This window comes from Peromyscus leucopus, chromosome 14, assembly GCF_004664715.2.
Source record: "Peromyscus leucopus breed LL Stock chromosome 14, UCI_PerLeu_2.1, whole genome shotgun sequence".
NCBI lineage: Eukaryota > Metazoa > Chordata > Mammalia > Rodentia > Cricetidae > Peromyscus > Peromyscus leucopus.
Window position 1 is genome coordinate 24814979 of NC_051075.1, and position 15132 is coordinate 24830110.

General features: G+C 39.1%; 1 protein-coding gene across 14 annotated transcripts in view; it reads right to left on the bottom strand.

Annotated features, from left to right (window-relative positions):
- Ralgapa1 (Ral GTPase activating protein catalytic subunit alpha 1) overlaps nt 1-15132 on the bottom strand; it is a 220128-nt gene that overhangs the window by 157138 nt on the left and 47858 nt on the right. For all 14 annotated transcript variants that reach the window (XM_028869729.2, XM_028869733.2, XM_028869732.2 and 11 more), the window contains exons 8-10: nt 8482-8620; nt 7163-7371; nt 228-467 (exon numbers count right to left, since the gene is read on the bottom strand). In XM_028869729.2, coding sequence (XP_028725562.1) covers nt 228-467; nt 7163-7371; nt 8482-8620 — 588 coding nt within the window. The remainder of the gene's footprint in view (nt 1-227; nt 468-7162; nt 7372-8481; nt 8621-15132) is intronic.

The following is a 15132-nucleotide window of genomic DNA, read 5'->3' on the forward strand; positions in this document are numbered from 1 at the left end:
TAGAGCATGTGTTTAGATGCATGAACCTCTGTGTTTCATTACGAGAAGAAAACAACAACAGGGAAATAGGAGGATAAATGGAAAATGCTTTTCATATAAGTTTAAGAAAATTAAAATTAACTTTAAAAATCTTCATAGAATTCATTTTAAATAGCTAAAAATCAATATATTCAGTAATAATGACATACATTTTCATTACAATCTAAAAATGTTCACGGGTATTTTACCTGACGAAATATCTCTGTGACGAAGTTTACATTGCTTCTTTTAGATGAAAATACTCTGCGAACAATCTCAATGTCTGTGAGATGCTCTTCGTCGATGCTACAGAGACTAGAAGAGCTGGGTTCTCGCTCCGTGAGGGTGCTTGTGTTAGAATGAGACTGCTCGGGCTCTGCAGTTTTGTCTGCTTTATCAACATTATCATTTTTGTTTTCTTCTCTGGATACCAAACTAGCAGCTGCTCTCTAAAAGGAAAACAAAAGTGAAAGAGCATCATTATCATTCAGCTTAATGTTTACTTTCAGTAAGTATTGGCCCACCCCAAGGCCACATCCAATGCTGTTTAAAAGCCAGAAAATCGGGCTGGAGAGATGGCTCAGAGGTTAAGAGCCCTGGCTGCTCTTTCCAGGGGTCCTGAGTTCAATTCCCAGCAACCACATGGTGGCTCACAACCATCTCTAATGAGATCTGGTGCCCTCTTTTGGCCTGCAGGGGTACGTGCAGATAGAACACTGTATACATAATAAATAAATAAATATTTTTTTTAAAAAGCCAGATAATCAATTACACTTAGAATCCATTTTGAAGAATTCAGCAGAAATGCAGATAACACCTAAGTAATATAGAAAAACACCAATGTGTAGTAACAAACCATCTACTTACCTGTAATTAAACTGAAGTAATTCAATTAAGTCATCAATTAAGCCAACATGAAAAGACTTTCAACACACAGTCACAAACAAAGGAAGCCCTGGTCTTTAAGAATGAGTAAAAAACTGACAAGTCAACAGCATCAGGCTATTTAGTTCACAATGCTAAACACTGAAAACTTTCTGAAGCAGAAGAGGAAGGGGAGACACGACTCATGACGGGAAACAAAGAAATAAGACTAAGAGAAAATCTGAGGAATTGTAAGAAAATGCTGTTCACTATAATAACAGAATATTCATCAAGCCTGAAGCCTAAGCCTAACCTGATCAAATTGGCTTCTTACCAGAGATGCAGGGATGGTTCCACAAATATAAATAAATGAACATAATTCAACACAAAAACAGACTAAAAAACAAAACCATGTGATCATCCCATTAGATAAGGCCTTTGACAAAATCCAACATTACTTCATGATAAAGGTCCTGGAGAGACTAAGAAATACAAAGGATATACCTCAACATAATAAAGGCAATTTACAGTAAGCTCACAGCCAACATCAACCTAAATGGGGACAATCCCAAAGTATTTCTACTAAAATCAGGAACAAGACAGGATGTGTCAATTATCTATACCTAGTCACACAGCACTTAAAGTTCTAGCTAGAGCAATTAAGACAACTGAAGGAGATCAACAGGATACAATAGAAAATGAAGAAGTTCAAGTATTTTTATTTGTGGATGACATGATTTTTTTTTCCCCCAAGACAGGGTTTCTCTGCGTAGCTTTGCACCTTTCCTGGAGCTCACTTGGTAGCCCAGGCTGGCCTCGAACTCACAGAGATCCGCCTGGCTCTGCCTCCCGAGTGCTGGGATTAAAGGCGTGTGCCACCACCGCCCGGCTATGACATGATTTTTATACATAAAAGATCCCAAGAACTCTACCAGGAAACTTCTATAGCTGCTACACACTCAGCAAAGTAACAGGATACAAATTAACACACAAAAATCAGTAGTCTTCCGATATATATAAATGAAAACAGAGAAACAGGACCTTTTACAATAGCCTCAAAAATATATATTGGAATAACTCTAAACAAGCAAGTGAAAGACTTCTATAAGAAAAATGTTAAGACATTGAAGAAATTGAAGACATCAGAAGATAGGAAGATATCCCATGCTCATGGACCCATAGGATTAATATTGTGAAAACGGCCATCCTATCAAAAGTATCTACAAATTCAATGCAATCTCCATCAAAATTCAACACAATTCTTCACAGAAAGTAAAAGTTGATATGGAATGACAAAAAAATTCAGGGCAGCAAAACAATCATGAAAATGAACTGGTAGAAGTTCGTTACCCCAAATTTCAAGTTGTACTACAGAGCTACAGCAATAAAACTGCATGGTATTGGATTTAAAACACACACACACACACACACACACACACACACACACACACACACACACACCCATTGATCAATGGAATTGAATTGAGGACCCAGACATAAGTCCATACACCTACAGATACTTGGTTTTTGACAAAGAAGTAAAAAATAGACATTGGAGAAAAGACAGCAACTTCAACAAATGGTTCTGGTCAAACTGGATGGCTGAATACAGAAGAATTCAAATAGAACCATATTTATCAACCTGCACAAAACTCAACTCCAGATGGATCAAGGACATCAACAAAAGCCCAGATACCCTGAATGTGATAGAAGAGAAATTACAGAATAGGTTCAAGCTCATTGGCACAGGAAATTACTTTCTGAACAGAACACTGACAGCACTAAGATCAACAACTAATCAATGAGACCTCAGGAAGCTGAAAAGCTGTATACAGCAAAACACACTATCATTTCAGCAAAGTGGTAGCCTATAGAATGGAAAAACATATGATAGAGGGTTAGTATCTAAATATATATAGGAACTAAAAAAACACACACACACAATTAAAAATGAGATACGGAACTAAGTAGAGAGTTCCCAAAAGATGAAACACGAATGGCTGAGAAACACTTAAAGAAATGGTCCACACCTTTAACCATCAGGGAAATGTAAACTAAAACTACTTTGAGATCTCATCTTATACCAGTAAGAATGGCCAACATCAATAAAACAAACAACATCACATGCTGGTGTGGATGTGGGGAAAAGGGAATACTTATCTTCCCTAGTGGGAGTGCAAACTGGTATAGCCACTATTGGAATCAGTGTGGTGGTTCCTCAGAAAGCTGAGAATCGTGTGTGTGTGTGTGTGTGTGTGTGTGTGTGTGTGTGTGTGTGTGTGTGTGTGTGTGTGTATCTCAAGAGCCACCTAAACCACTCTTGGGCATAAATCCTATGGGTACAAAGGGTTCTATATCCTACTACAGAGGTACTTGCTCATCCATGTCCATTGTTACTCTATATATAATAGGCAGAAACTGGAAACAGCCTAGATGTCAATCAGCTAATGAATGGACAATGAAAATGTGGTATATTTACACAATGGAATGCTATTCAGCTGTTACAAACAATGAAAGTCACAGGTAAATGGATGGAACAAAAAAAAAATCATCCTGAGTAAGGTAGCTCAAACCCAAGAAGACATATATTGTGTTTTCTCTTACATGTGGATGTTAGCTTTCAAATCTTCGATGTGTGTGCTACAATCTCCAGAAAAACTAAGTACTTAATATGGGAGGGACTGGGAGTAGGAGAGGATCTCCCAAGGAAGGGGAAATAGAATCTAGTAGTATGGAGAGACAAAGGAAAAACTAGAATTGGAAGATATGGTGATATTTTATTTGTGCTGAAATGTGATATTTTATTTGTATGTTAATAAATAAAAATTTGCCTGGAGATCAGATGTCACAGTGAGCCATAAACAGAAGTCAGGCGGTAGTCGCACATGCCCTTAATCTGATCACATGACAGGCAGAGTCTCTGTGTGTTCAAGGACACAGCCAAGCTGGTGACACATGCCTTTAACCCCAGTACCAACCATAGAGACCTGGAGGTCTGTATAGACAGGCAGTGACGAGAAAGTCATGTGGCTGGGCTTAGAGCCAATGAGAAGGCAGAACAGGAAGGCAATAAAGGTGCAGGTTAGACAGGAAGAAGCTCTCTTGGGAAGCTACGGCAAGGTGGTGAGCTAAGGTTAGTTGGCGGCTATTGCTGTGGTCTCTACGGCTTGCAACTTTGTATTTGGCTCTGTGTTTCTTATTTAATAAGACTGTTTAGAAATCCATCTATAGGAAGATTATACAGAGAGAGGAATGAAAGAGAAGGGTAAAGCAGGGAATATGGAGAGGAATAACTAACACTAAAGGCCATTTGAAAAAAATGATATGGAAACCTACTACTGCAGAAGCTTCCTACAATTTATACATATATGAAGAATTTAAATGGAGTGACCAAGTAAGGGGGACAATGCCCCAACTAGACATCTTATGCCACCAAGTAAAACCTCCAGTGCCAGGAATGGATTGCATCTTGTTTAGTCACTGGCCAAAGGGACCCAATGGAAACACCCAAACATCAAGGCTATTGCCAAGGCTATTGGTTATTCTCCACAACCTGATAGTAAGACCCTATTGCTGAAGTCACTTAAGCCATTGAACATGGAGAAATCAAGCTGGTTCCTAACTAGAAGCTTCAACCCTACTGTAATCATCAGTATCACCCAGCTATAATCCCTATTGCCTAAAACAGAGACCTGACTGCAAGATAAACTGATGCAACAATGTCATGGGAGCAACCAATCATTTTCCGATTGGATTTAAGACCCACTTCATGAGATGGTACCCATTTCTGGTACCATCTGCTCAAGTGTCCAAGAACCTGAGACTAGAGAGTTCACACTTCTAGGGGGAAACCTAATAATATGATTCTGCTATAGGAACGGAGCAATAAAATGGTTCCCAATGACACTGAGACATACTGCTCTACCCACAGGTCAGGGTCTCACTCAGCTCTCATCAAGGATGCCTCTTCTTGCAGGAAATGGGAACTAACACTAAGACCCACAACTGAATAATGTGCAGAGAATGACAGACTTTGGAGCACTACATTCTAAATGGGGTTTCTTCATCAAACCCTCCCCCCCTCTGGCTCAAGGATCTATTTGAAAGAAGAGGCAGAAAGACTGTAAGAGCCAAAAGGGACAGGTGACAGCAAAGAAGTCTTGTCTTCCATATAGAACAGGACTGATGCACCTATGAACTCATAGAGACTGTGAAAGCATGTATAATATCTGCACAGATTCAAGCCAGATGGGATCCCAACACTGGGAGGTGGAAGTGGACATGGGATCCCACTAAGAAGCTATCTGCAGCTGCCACCCACTGGTAAAGGAAAATAAATCAGTTTTCTCCAGTGGAATCTCACGGGGTATATTAGCCACACCTCAGGGAAGGCTCCATGGCAGGAGGAATTGGCCAATACAAAACAAAACTCAATGGCATTTTTGTAGACTTTTTGTCTTGCTTTGCTTTGTTTGTTTGTTTGTTTTTTTTAATCTTATTGGTCTTCTGCTTATTTTTTATTTTCATTTTTGTGGGTGTGTTTGTTTCTTGTTTTTGTTGTTATTTTGGGTTTGCTTGTTTTAAAGAGAGAGAGAAAGAACATATAGTTGGGTGGATAGGGAGGTGGGAAGGATCTGGAGGAAGCAGGAAAGAGGAAAAACAGGATCAAAAAAATATTTTCAATAAAATTTTTAAATTCATAGAAAAGAAATAGATTTGATAGTTAAGTCTGTGTCAACATTAGATTAAAATAAATGGCATCACTCAGTAAAAACAGACAGACAGACAGACACAGACACACACACACACACACACACACACACACACACGGGAAAGGAAAGTACTAACAAAACAAAAACAACGTAATTTAAAATCCCAGTTTCTCCACTGTATAGCTATGTAACTCCCTATTATATTTCTAGACTCAGTGTTAATAATGGAAAGTTTGGACCAGATTTCATATCTGTATTCTGTGAAGGTTTAGAAAATAAAAAGGAAAGCCAGCAGCGGTGGTGCAAGCCTTTAATTCCAACACTTGGGAGGCAGAGGCAGGTGGATCTCTGTGAGTTCGAGGCCAGCCTGATCTACAGAGTGAGATCCAGGACAGGCTCCAAAGCTACACAGAGAAACCCTGTCCCGAAAAAAGAGAGGGGGGGGGAGAGAGAGAGAGCAAGCGAGAGAGAGAGAGAGAGAGAGAGAGAGAGAGAGAGAGAGAGAGAGAGAGAGAGAGAGAGAGAGAGAGAGAAGAAAGAAAAAGAAAGAAAGGAAGGAAGGAAGGAAGGAAGGAAGGAAGGAAGGAAGGAAGGAAGGAAGGAAGGAAGGAGAAGGAAGGAAGGAAGGAGAAGGAAGGAAGGAAGGAAGGAAGGAAGGAAGGAAGGAAGGAAGGAAGGAAGGAAGGAAGGAAAAAGGATGATGTTCGAAGATAAATCCATATGTAAACTGATCATTATACAAGCATGAGAACCCGAGTTAAACTTTTTTTTCTTTTTTCTTTTTTTTGGTTTTTTTCAAGACAGGGTTTCTCTGTGTAGTTTTGGTGCCTGTCCTGGATCTCACTCTGTAGACCAGGCTGGCCTTGAACTCACAAAGATCTGCCTGGCTCTGCCTCTTGAAGGCTGGGATTAAAGGTGTGTGTTACCACCGCCTGGCGTTAAATTAAACTTTATCATACACTGAAGAGGGAAAAACATCATAAAAAGGGCCAATACTATCTGCAATTTCAGTAATATCCACGGGATCTCCAAACCTATACTCTAGGAATAAAGGAGACTATTATTCTATTAAACTACTGAGATAAATTGGAACCTAAGACTAATACATGGTTAAAATTATCTTCAATATCCCTCAAGCTTTCTTTTCTTTTTAAAGTTTTTTTTAGGTATTTACTATACAAGTTTTACTTTCTATTAGGAAAATTAATAGTACTTTTTCTTTTTCTTCTCCCGCCCGCGCGCGCCCCCCCCCCCCCCCCCCCCCGCGCCTCCAGAAAGGGTTTCTCTGGGTAGCTCTGGCTGTCCTGGAACTTTACTCTATAGACCAGCTGGCCTCCAACTCAGAAATCTGCCTGCCTCTGCCTCCAGAGTGCTGGGTGGAATTAAAGGTGTGTGCCACCACAGCCCTGATAATACTACTTCTATAATAATGGTTAAAGTTTGAGTTATGAGAGATTTATTCAAATAAACCATCACAAGCACCCATTCTAAACATGCTATATACCTAAGGCAGATGAACTCAGGAAGCCATTTCTAACTTTAACAGGCTTGCTTCATTTGTATATTACCTGAATATTCTTTGGCAAGACTTCACCTTCCATCCCAGGAATATTAGGTCCTGAATGTGGTTTTGGCTCCAGCCAGAAAGAAACCAGCCAACGAATGACAATAACCCGTGCTTGGATGAAAGGCTCTTTTGTACAGTATATTGCTTCATTGGTTTCAGCATCCTTCTTTATCATCACATAATGAGGCTTTGGTCTGATCTGTGGGATATCTATGAGAAAATTGAAAAACAAAACATGAAATAAAAAAAGCAATTACCCTTAGCTAAGCCAACATTTTTAAACTCTTACGGAGATATTCTGACACTATACTAGTTTTAGAAGTGTTAGTTTAAAAAAAAACTTTTATACTGTTAGATGCTAGTTAAGAACTTAGAAGAATGAACCATATATTAGGCTAATTACAAAAGCATGTCTTTTCCAAAATACCATCAATCCAAGCACTCAGGAAGCAGAGGCAAACGAATCTCTGAGTTCAAGGCCAGCCTGGTCTACAGAGTGAGTTCCAGGACAGTTCTGTTACACAGAAAAACCATATCTTGAAAACAAAGAAAAAAATATTCAATGAGATGGCCATGATGGCAACACCTGAGCCTGCGAGTTGCCTCAGTTTGCCACGAGGAACATCCTTCTTTAAAATAAATTTTCTACATACAGATTTATCTCTTCCTTTCACATATGGATTGCCCAGGTCTGCCTCTAATCCAGATCTGTACACAAAGCTCTACTGCAGGGCTCCAATAGGTCACTTGACAAAACCACTAAAAATTGGACCAGAAATGACAAAAAGATGCAACAATTTAACTATATAATTTGATTGTTAGTGGAACCCTTGAGAAATCTTGGGGGGGGGGATTCATAATATATAGTTTAAAGTCAGGCATGATGATACATACCTGTAATCCCAGCACTCAGAAGGCTGAGAAAGGAAGGATTATAAAGTCTGGGACCAATCTGGGTCTGTTATTGGGCTATGTACCAAGTTCCAGGCCAACCTAGGCTGCTTACCAACTCTGTCTCAAAATTAAAAAAAGAAAAGAAAAAAGTACACACACACCCTAATGATCATAGAAATATTAGAATTCAATTTAATCTACTGCTAACTCTAATGGATGAGATCCAGAGAGTAAGCTTTTCAGGAAACCTTTTCATTCTAGTAAAAATTTGTTACTATAAATGCACTTTCATTATGAATCTGGATATAGCATCAATATAAAATAGTAAATGTGGTTGGTCAGTTTTCTGTAAATAACAAATGCCAACTTTACACTGACATCTCGTTCTTATGTGGGTTCTTTTATAAAATTCTAAATTATACCTACCAAGTACAGGATGATATAAACTATTCTCCTTGCAGATGTTTGGGAAAATATAAGGCAAGTAAAACTTCTTAAAATGTGAAAACAAAAATGAAAATCCTCTTTCTTGGTTTTCTTTGTTCTTCCATTCTAAACTTTTTACCTACAAATAAACAATATTGTTAGAATCATCCCGTGAGACAGAATCTCTTAAATATAGTTTAGCTGTTATTAACAAACTAATGGAGGTTATAATATACTGAACCTTTAGACTATGAAGATCATAATATACAGCAAAAGTCCCATTCTTCATTTTTATTAACATATATAATGTACAAAGTGGTTTCACTATACAATTTCCATACATATACATATAATGTGCTTTAATTATAATTTATTCTTCAAAATTGGTCTATATAAAAAATATATATTTTTTAAAAACTTACACTAAATTGTGTATTGCAATATTGTGAAAATGACTCGCTTAGCTGTATTAATGACCAATATACTACTGTTCTTTCATCGTTATTCCTTCGTGAACAACTGTGATTAGAGGCATAGGTATTATGTGGCCAGGAGTGTGTATGTGTGAATTCACAATGGCAGCAGGCAAGTGCAGACATCAAAGTCCAAGAACAGGAAGCAGGGTACATATGAAATGCAGCAGTTCAGTGGAGACTTGGAGCTCAAGATGTGTAGAGAGACTATTCATGCAGTATGGAGTAGAGGAACAGAGGGACATATTCCATTGTAGATGTCCCGCAAAATGAGAAAGATACCTAAGAAAGAAGTTTGCAAAGGCTCAAGGTGAGTTACTGGAACCTGGGCAAGTTAAGGAGAATGTCTGCAGAGCATGGAAATGGTGATTTGTGTAAATATGGTCACTTTTAACAAGGCTAGCTAAATAATATATTGAGAATATGAGACAAGTTTGTCACAAAGGAAAGGATGGAGCAAGGGGGACAGATGTGTGTATACATATTTATTCTTTAACTTTAGTCTTTAAGAGGATCCAGAAATAGCACCACTCAGTATTGATAGTAATAAGCATTCAAGTACCTAGCTATTAGATTCTAAGCACCAGTCTCCAGAGTGGGCCAAGGAAAAGTACAAAATAAAACTAGAACAGTAAAGAATTATACTGGAGCAGGTTGTGGTGGTACACTTTTAATCCCAGCACTCAAGAGGCAGAGGCAGGTGAGACACTGGGAATTCAAGGTCAGCCTGGTCTACACATGAGTTCCAAGACAGCTAAGACTACACTGAAAGATTCTGATTCAAAACAAACAAATTTAAAAACAGAGCCAGGTGGTGGTGGCGCACGCCTTTAATCCCAGCACTTGGGAGGCAGAGGCAGGCGGATCTCTGTGAGTTCAAGGTCAGCCTGGTCTCCAAAGTGAGTTGCAGGAAAGGCACAAAGATACACAGAGAAACCCTGTCTCAAAAAAACAAAAATAAATAATAAAAAAATAAAATAAATTTAAAAACAGAAAAAACAATCAACAACAACAACAAAAAGAATTACATTAAGGAACAGCAAGATGGATCAGTGAGCAAAGGTACTTCCACCACACTGACCACCTAGGTTCAATCCTCCGGGACACACGGAAGCAGCCAAGAATCAGCTCATCAGGCTGCTCTCTGACCCCACCTCTGCATCATGGACACCTCTGGCCTCCCTCCAATGAAATAAATAAAACCGTAACAAGTTGTTAAAAGAACTTTATTAGAGACAACGTAAAACGCATACAAATCATCTTGAAGTCAGAAGAACCCATCAACCTATGTTGAGATATATAATTATATGAGTAAATAAACAGGCAAGGGAGAAAGCCTTTGTAGATAATTCCTGGCCCACATGAATGTAGGTGCCATGACAGGATTATTTTTCAATGTTGGCTAAGAAGAGGAAAAATTCAAATGTCCCAAGGGATATACTTTGGCATATACACAGTTAATTAATAAAAAGAAAGAACTTATTATGCTAAAATATGAATGAATTTGTAAAGCATCTCCTAAGTAAAAGAAGCCAGTCAAAAAAGAATACACTGTGTGAGTCCATTTTGACTTCACTAAATGAATTCATTTATTTGAAATGTTAAGATAAGCAAATATAGATTAGTGTTTCCCTAGGGGCAGGAGATGGAGTGATACTGGAGTAAGAGGACTCTTAATAGGCTTGGGATTTTTATGAGAGGAAATTAAAATATTTCAAAATTATATGTAATGACAGCAGCAGAGTTCTTTTTTTTTTTTTTAAGATTTATTTATTTATTATGTATACAGAAGAGGGCGCCAGATCTCATTACAGATGGTTGTAAGCCACCATGTGGTTGCTGGGAAATTGAACTCAGGACCTCTGGAAGAGCAGTCGGTGCTCTTAACCACTGAGCCATCTCTCCAGCCCCAAGCAGCAGAGTTCTTAAAAACATCCACTAAACTGCACATTCTACGTGACAGCTAGACTGCATGTACATGACAGCTCGATGAAGCCATCTTCAAACAATTATTAGTTGGCAACCACCACAGTAAAAATTCAGCCAGATGGCTGGGAGGTGGTGGTGCACAGCCTTTCATTCCAGCACTTGAGAGGTAGAGGCAGGTGGATCTTTGTGAGTTTGAGGCCAGCCTGATCTACAGAGCTAGTTCTGGGACAGCCAGGGCTGTTACACAGAGAAACCCTGTCTAAGGGGGGAAAAAATTCAGCCAGAAGTCTTCAATAGATACTAAAACTCTGAGTAAAATTTTGAAGGGGAGGTTACATAATTATAATGGGTTTCCCCCAAATATTGACTGATTATAAAAAGAAAAATAGTATTAATAGTATTACCACATTTGAAAAGCCTGGCAGATACCACCTTAATAAAGCATCAAGAGCTACACTATAGATACATACAAAGTCACTCAAGAAGTCCCAGACAGCTCAAAACATCATTAAATTCTAAGATTCAAACAAGAGAATATCTTCGTGACATTGAAGTAGAAAATATTTTTTTCTTCTTTTATTCTCTAGGGTGTGTGTGTGTGTATGTGTGTGTGTGTGTGTGTGTAAGAGAGAGAGGAGAGAGAGAGAGAGAGAGAGAGAGAGAGAGAGAGAGAGAGAGAGAGAGAGAGAGAGAGAGAACGAGAACGAACAGTGGGCTGTTCTGTATGCTGTGAAAACGTGTTGCTCTGACTGGTCAAAAGAGAGAAACTGAGACCTGCTATACAGTCTTGGTTGGCCAGGAACTCACTATGTAGACCAGGCTAGCATTCAATTCTTAAGAGATCTACCTGTTGCTATTCCCACTGTTGGGATTAAAGGAGAATGCCATTACTCCCAGTAAGATCTTTTTTCTCCTTGAAAGCAGCATCAAAAGTCTGATTCATAAAAGAAAAAAAACAAAAGACAAAAAACTTGATTTCTTGGACTTCATCAAATTAAAAAGTATCTCTTCTTCCAAAGAAAGGAGGGCAGGTGAAATGATTCTGGATAAAAGTCTTTCCACACAAGCCCACTGATCTGAGTTCAATGCCCAAATGCCCACCAACATTATAGAGTAACTGTGGTATACCTATACAATAAAATCTACTCAACAAGAAAATGAGAATGGGGCCAGGTGGTGGTGGTGGTGGTGGCGGCGGCGGCGGCGGCGGCGGCGGCGGCACATGCCTTTAATCCCAGCACTCAGAAGGCAGAGCCAGGTGGATCTCTGTGAGTTCAAGGTCAGCCTGGTCTACAGAGTGAGATCCAGGAAGGCACCAAAACTACACAGAGAAACCCTGTCTCGGAAAAAAAAAAAAAAAAAAAAAAAAAGGAAGGAAGGAAGGAAAGGAAAGAAGGAAGGAAGAAAAAGAAAGAAAGAGAGAGAGAGAGAGAGAGAGAGAGAAAGAAAGAAAGAAAGAAAGAAAGAAAGAAAGAAAGAAAGAAAGAAAGAAAGAAAGAAAGAAAGAAAGAAAGAAAGAAGGAAGGAAAGAAGAAAGAAAAAGGAAAATGGTAAGACCCTATTGCTGAAGACACCACCCATTTTGGTTACAGGTCATAGAGAGATCAGTCTCAAACTGGTCAGAAAACTTTCTCCTGTAGTCTAGCTAACATATTTCTGGAAGGTACTATGAAGGCTGCTGGGGGAAAAAAGACACCAATGGTCTTATCTAGGACTGGACCCTGAACATTACAATATTGAGCTGCCAGGCAAGTTATGCCCACTGATGTAATAATGGGCATGATGTTGTAGGGTAAACAACTACTTTCTGATTGGATCAGAGGCCTGCTTCACAGGAGGAATTTCATGTCTAGTACTGTAAGCCTGGTCAAAATCCCTTGGCTGGAAAGATCATAGGCCCTAGCAAGGAAAACTGCTGGTGATGTTTTGCTAAATAGTCATGTAGTCTGTTTTCTAAATATTAGTGCTTACATCCATAAATTTGTTATCTTCTGAATCATGGTCAGAAAAGCTTTTCCTTGAAGTGAGTAATGGTTAATACAGAAGCTCCTTTATAGAAACTGGTCCAAGAAGTGATAAGAAGTGACTGTGAATGCTCAACCACAGACGGATCAAAATATATCCCACCCAGCGCTTACAGACCATCATAGAAAAGCAGATGGGAAGAATGTAAAAGTCAGAGGATGAGGAAGGAAAGTGTGTGGTTTCTTTTTTTAGTTGTTTTTTTCTCTCTCTCTTTGGGGGTCTGCCACCCACCAAGCTTCCAAATAAATACATGGAGATACTTATTCTAACTTATAAATAACTGGCCTTAGCTCAGCTTGTTTCTAGCCAGATTTTGTAACTTAAATTATCATGTTTCTTTTTAACTACATTTTGTCTCTGGGCTTTTTACCCTTCTTTATCTATACATCTTTCCTTCTTACTCTGTGGCTGGCTGTGTGATTGTGTGGCTGGCCCCTGGTGTCCTCCTCTCCACCTTTTCTCATTCTTCGCTTCTTCTCTTGAGCCTAGATTTCTCCTCCTGCTGATTCTCTCCACATGCCAGTGCTGCCCATCTTTTCTCCTTCCTAGCTATTGGCCGTTCAGTTCTTTATTAGACCAATCAGGTGTTTTGGGCAGGCACAGTAACACAGCTTCACAGAGTTAAACAAATGCAACATAAAAGAATGCAGTACCTCTTTGCATCATTAAACAAATGTTCCACAGCATAAACAAGTGTAACACATCTTCAACTAACATTCTACAATGAAAGTTGTGAAATGCTGTCTTCTGTGCAAATGGGCTGTTGCACAAATCAACTCACAGTAGCTGTGGCTGCCTGCACAAGACCAAGCCAGTCAAAATTCCAGCATGGGTGAGAGACAGGCTGTCAAGGACCAGTTCTCCCAGAGGAGCTACAGGCAGCTGATGACTGCTGAGGGAGTGTCAGTTTTCTCTGGGAATGTGGCTTCTAGTAGGTTGCCACAGCAGACATCTCCACACCCATGCACATCCACACTAACTGGAGCCAGGAAGATGATGATGAAAAAGAGAGAGGAGGGAAAAAAAAAGAACAATCAGGAGGGAGACAAGAAGAGGATCCTGAGGAGAGTGGGAAGGGGGTAGTTATGAGCAAAATATAATGCATACATGTATAAAAATTTTCAAAGAATAAATTTAATTTTTTAAAAAATTAAAACAAAATATTGATCCATACAAGATGACTGCCCCAAATAATTATGCTGAGAAAGAACACCAGAATAAAAATGAGTATGTATGATTCAATGTATAAGAAATACAATGAAAATCACATTAATTATAGCTTAGAGAGGGTTGCAAGGATGCATTATACAGGAATTAAAGAAAACTTCAAAGGCTGCATGTGTGATGGTGTCACGTTACAAGATTCAATAAATCATGACTGACCTACAATCTCAGCATTTCAGAGGCTGAGTTGGGGGACTATAATTTGATGCTAGCCTAGGATGGGTTATATAGGTAGTTCCAAGCTCCCACGAGGCTACAAAAGGAAGGGAGGGAGGGTGAGAAAACGAAGAGAAGAAAAGAAAGATTCCAGCAAGTGACAAAAACCTATCGTCAAAATTCATTGTGTAAGTAATTACATCTCAATTAGCCTATAAGGCAGTTTAAAAAATTCAAATGAAGCCTAACCCAGTAACAAAGGCCATTACAGAACACTTCCTGTGTGTTCTGACTCTTTTTCACTCTTAGCACTCTGCACTGTTGAAGGTTCAAATGGAACAGACAGTGTTCTGTAAATAAGGAAACCGAAATGCAGAATGGTTAGGCAATTTGACAAAGGCTGCACTACTAGTCAAAAGTATAATCAGGATTCAAACCCTGCTAATCTGGCTCAGGATCCACATTAACAGTATAATGTTTCTTTCTCAGGTAAAAGAACTTTTGTATTTGAATAATTATAAAAAGTGTAAGTATGTGAAACGGTGTTTTTATCAAACAGAACACGCATGTTTCACATCTAGATGAATAGGTTACCTTATTGTTTAAATGTTTAAGTGTAAATTAGTTTTCCCCAATTCCCATGCTGTCAGTCACCCTCCTGTGACATCTTGAGAGACTGATCCTAAATCAAACAGCTATGTATTTCCCTTAAGTACCAGAGCTGCTGGTTATAATGAAGGGATTACAAAGTAAGTCCAACTGGCCCATACAAGAAGGTTCTACACATCTAGAGTCTACTTCACGAAAGGGTGGTGGTACACTCCTGCAAACCCAGCACCCAAGA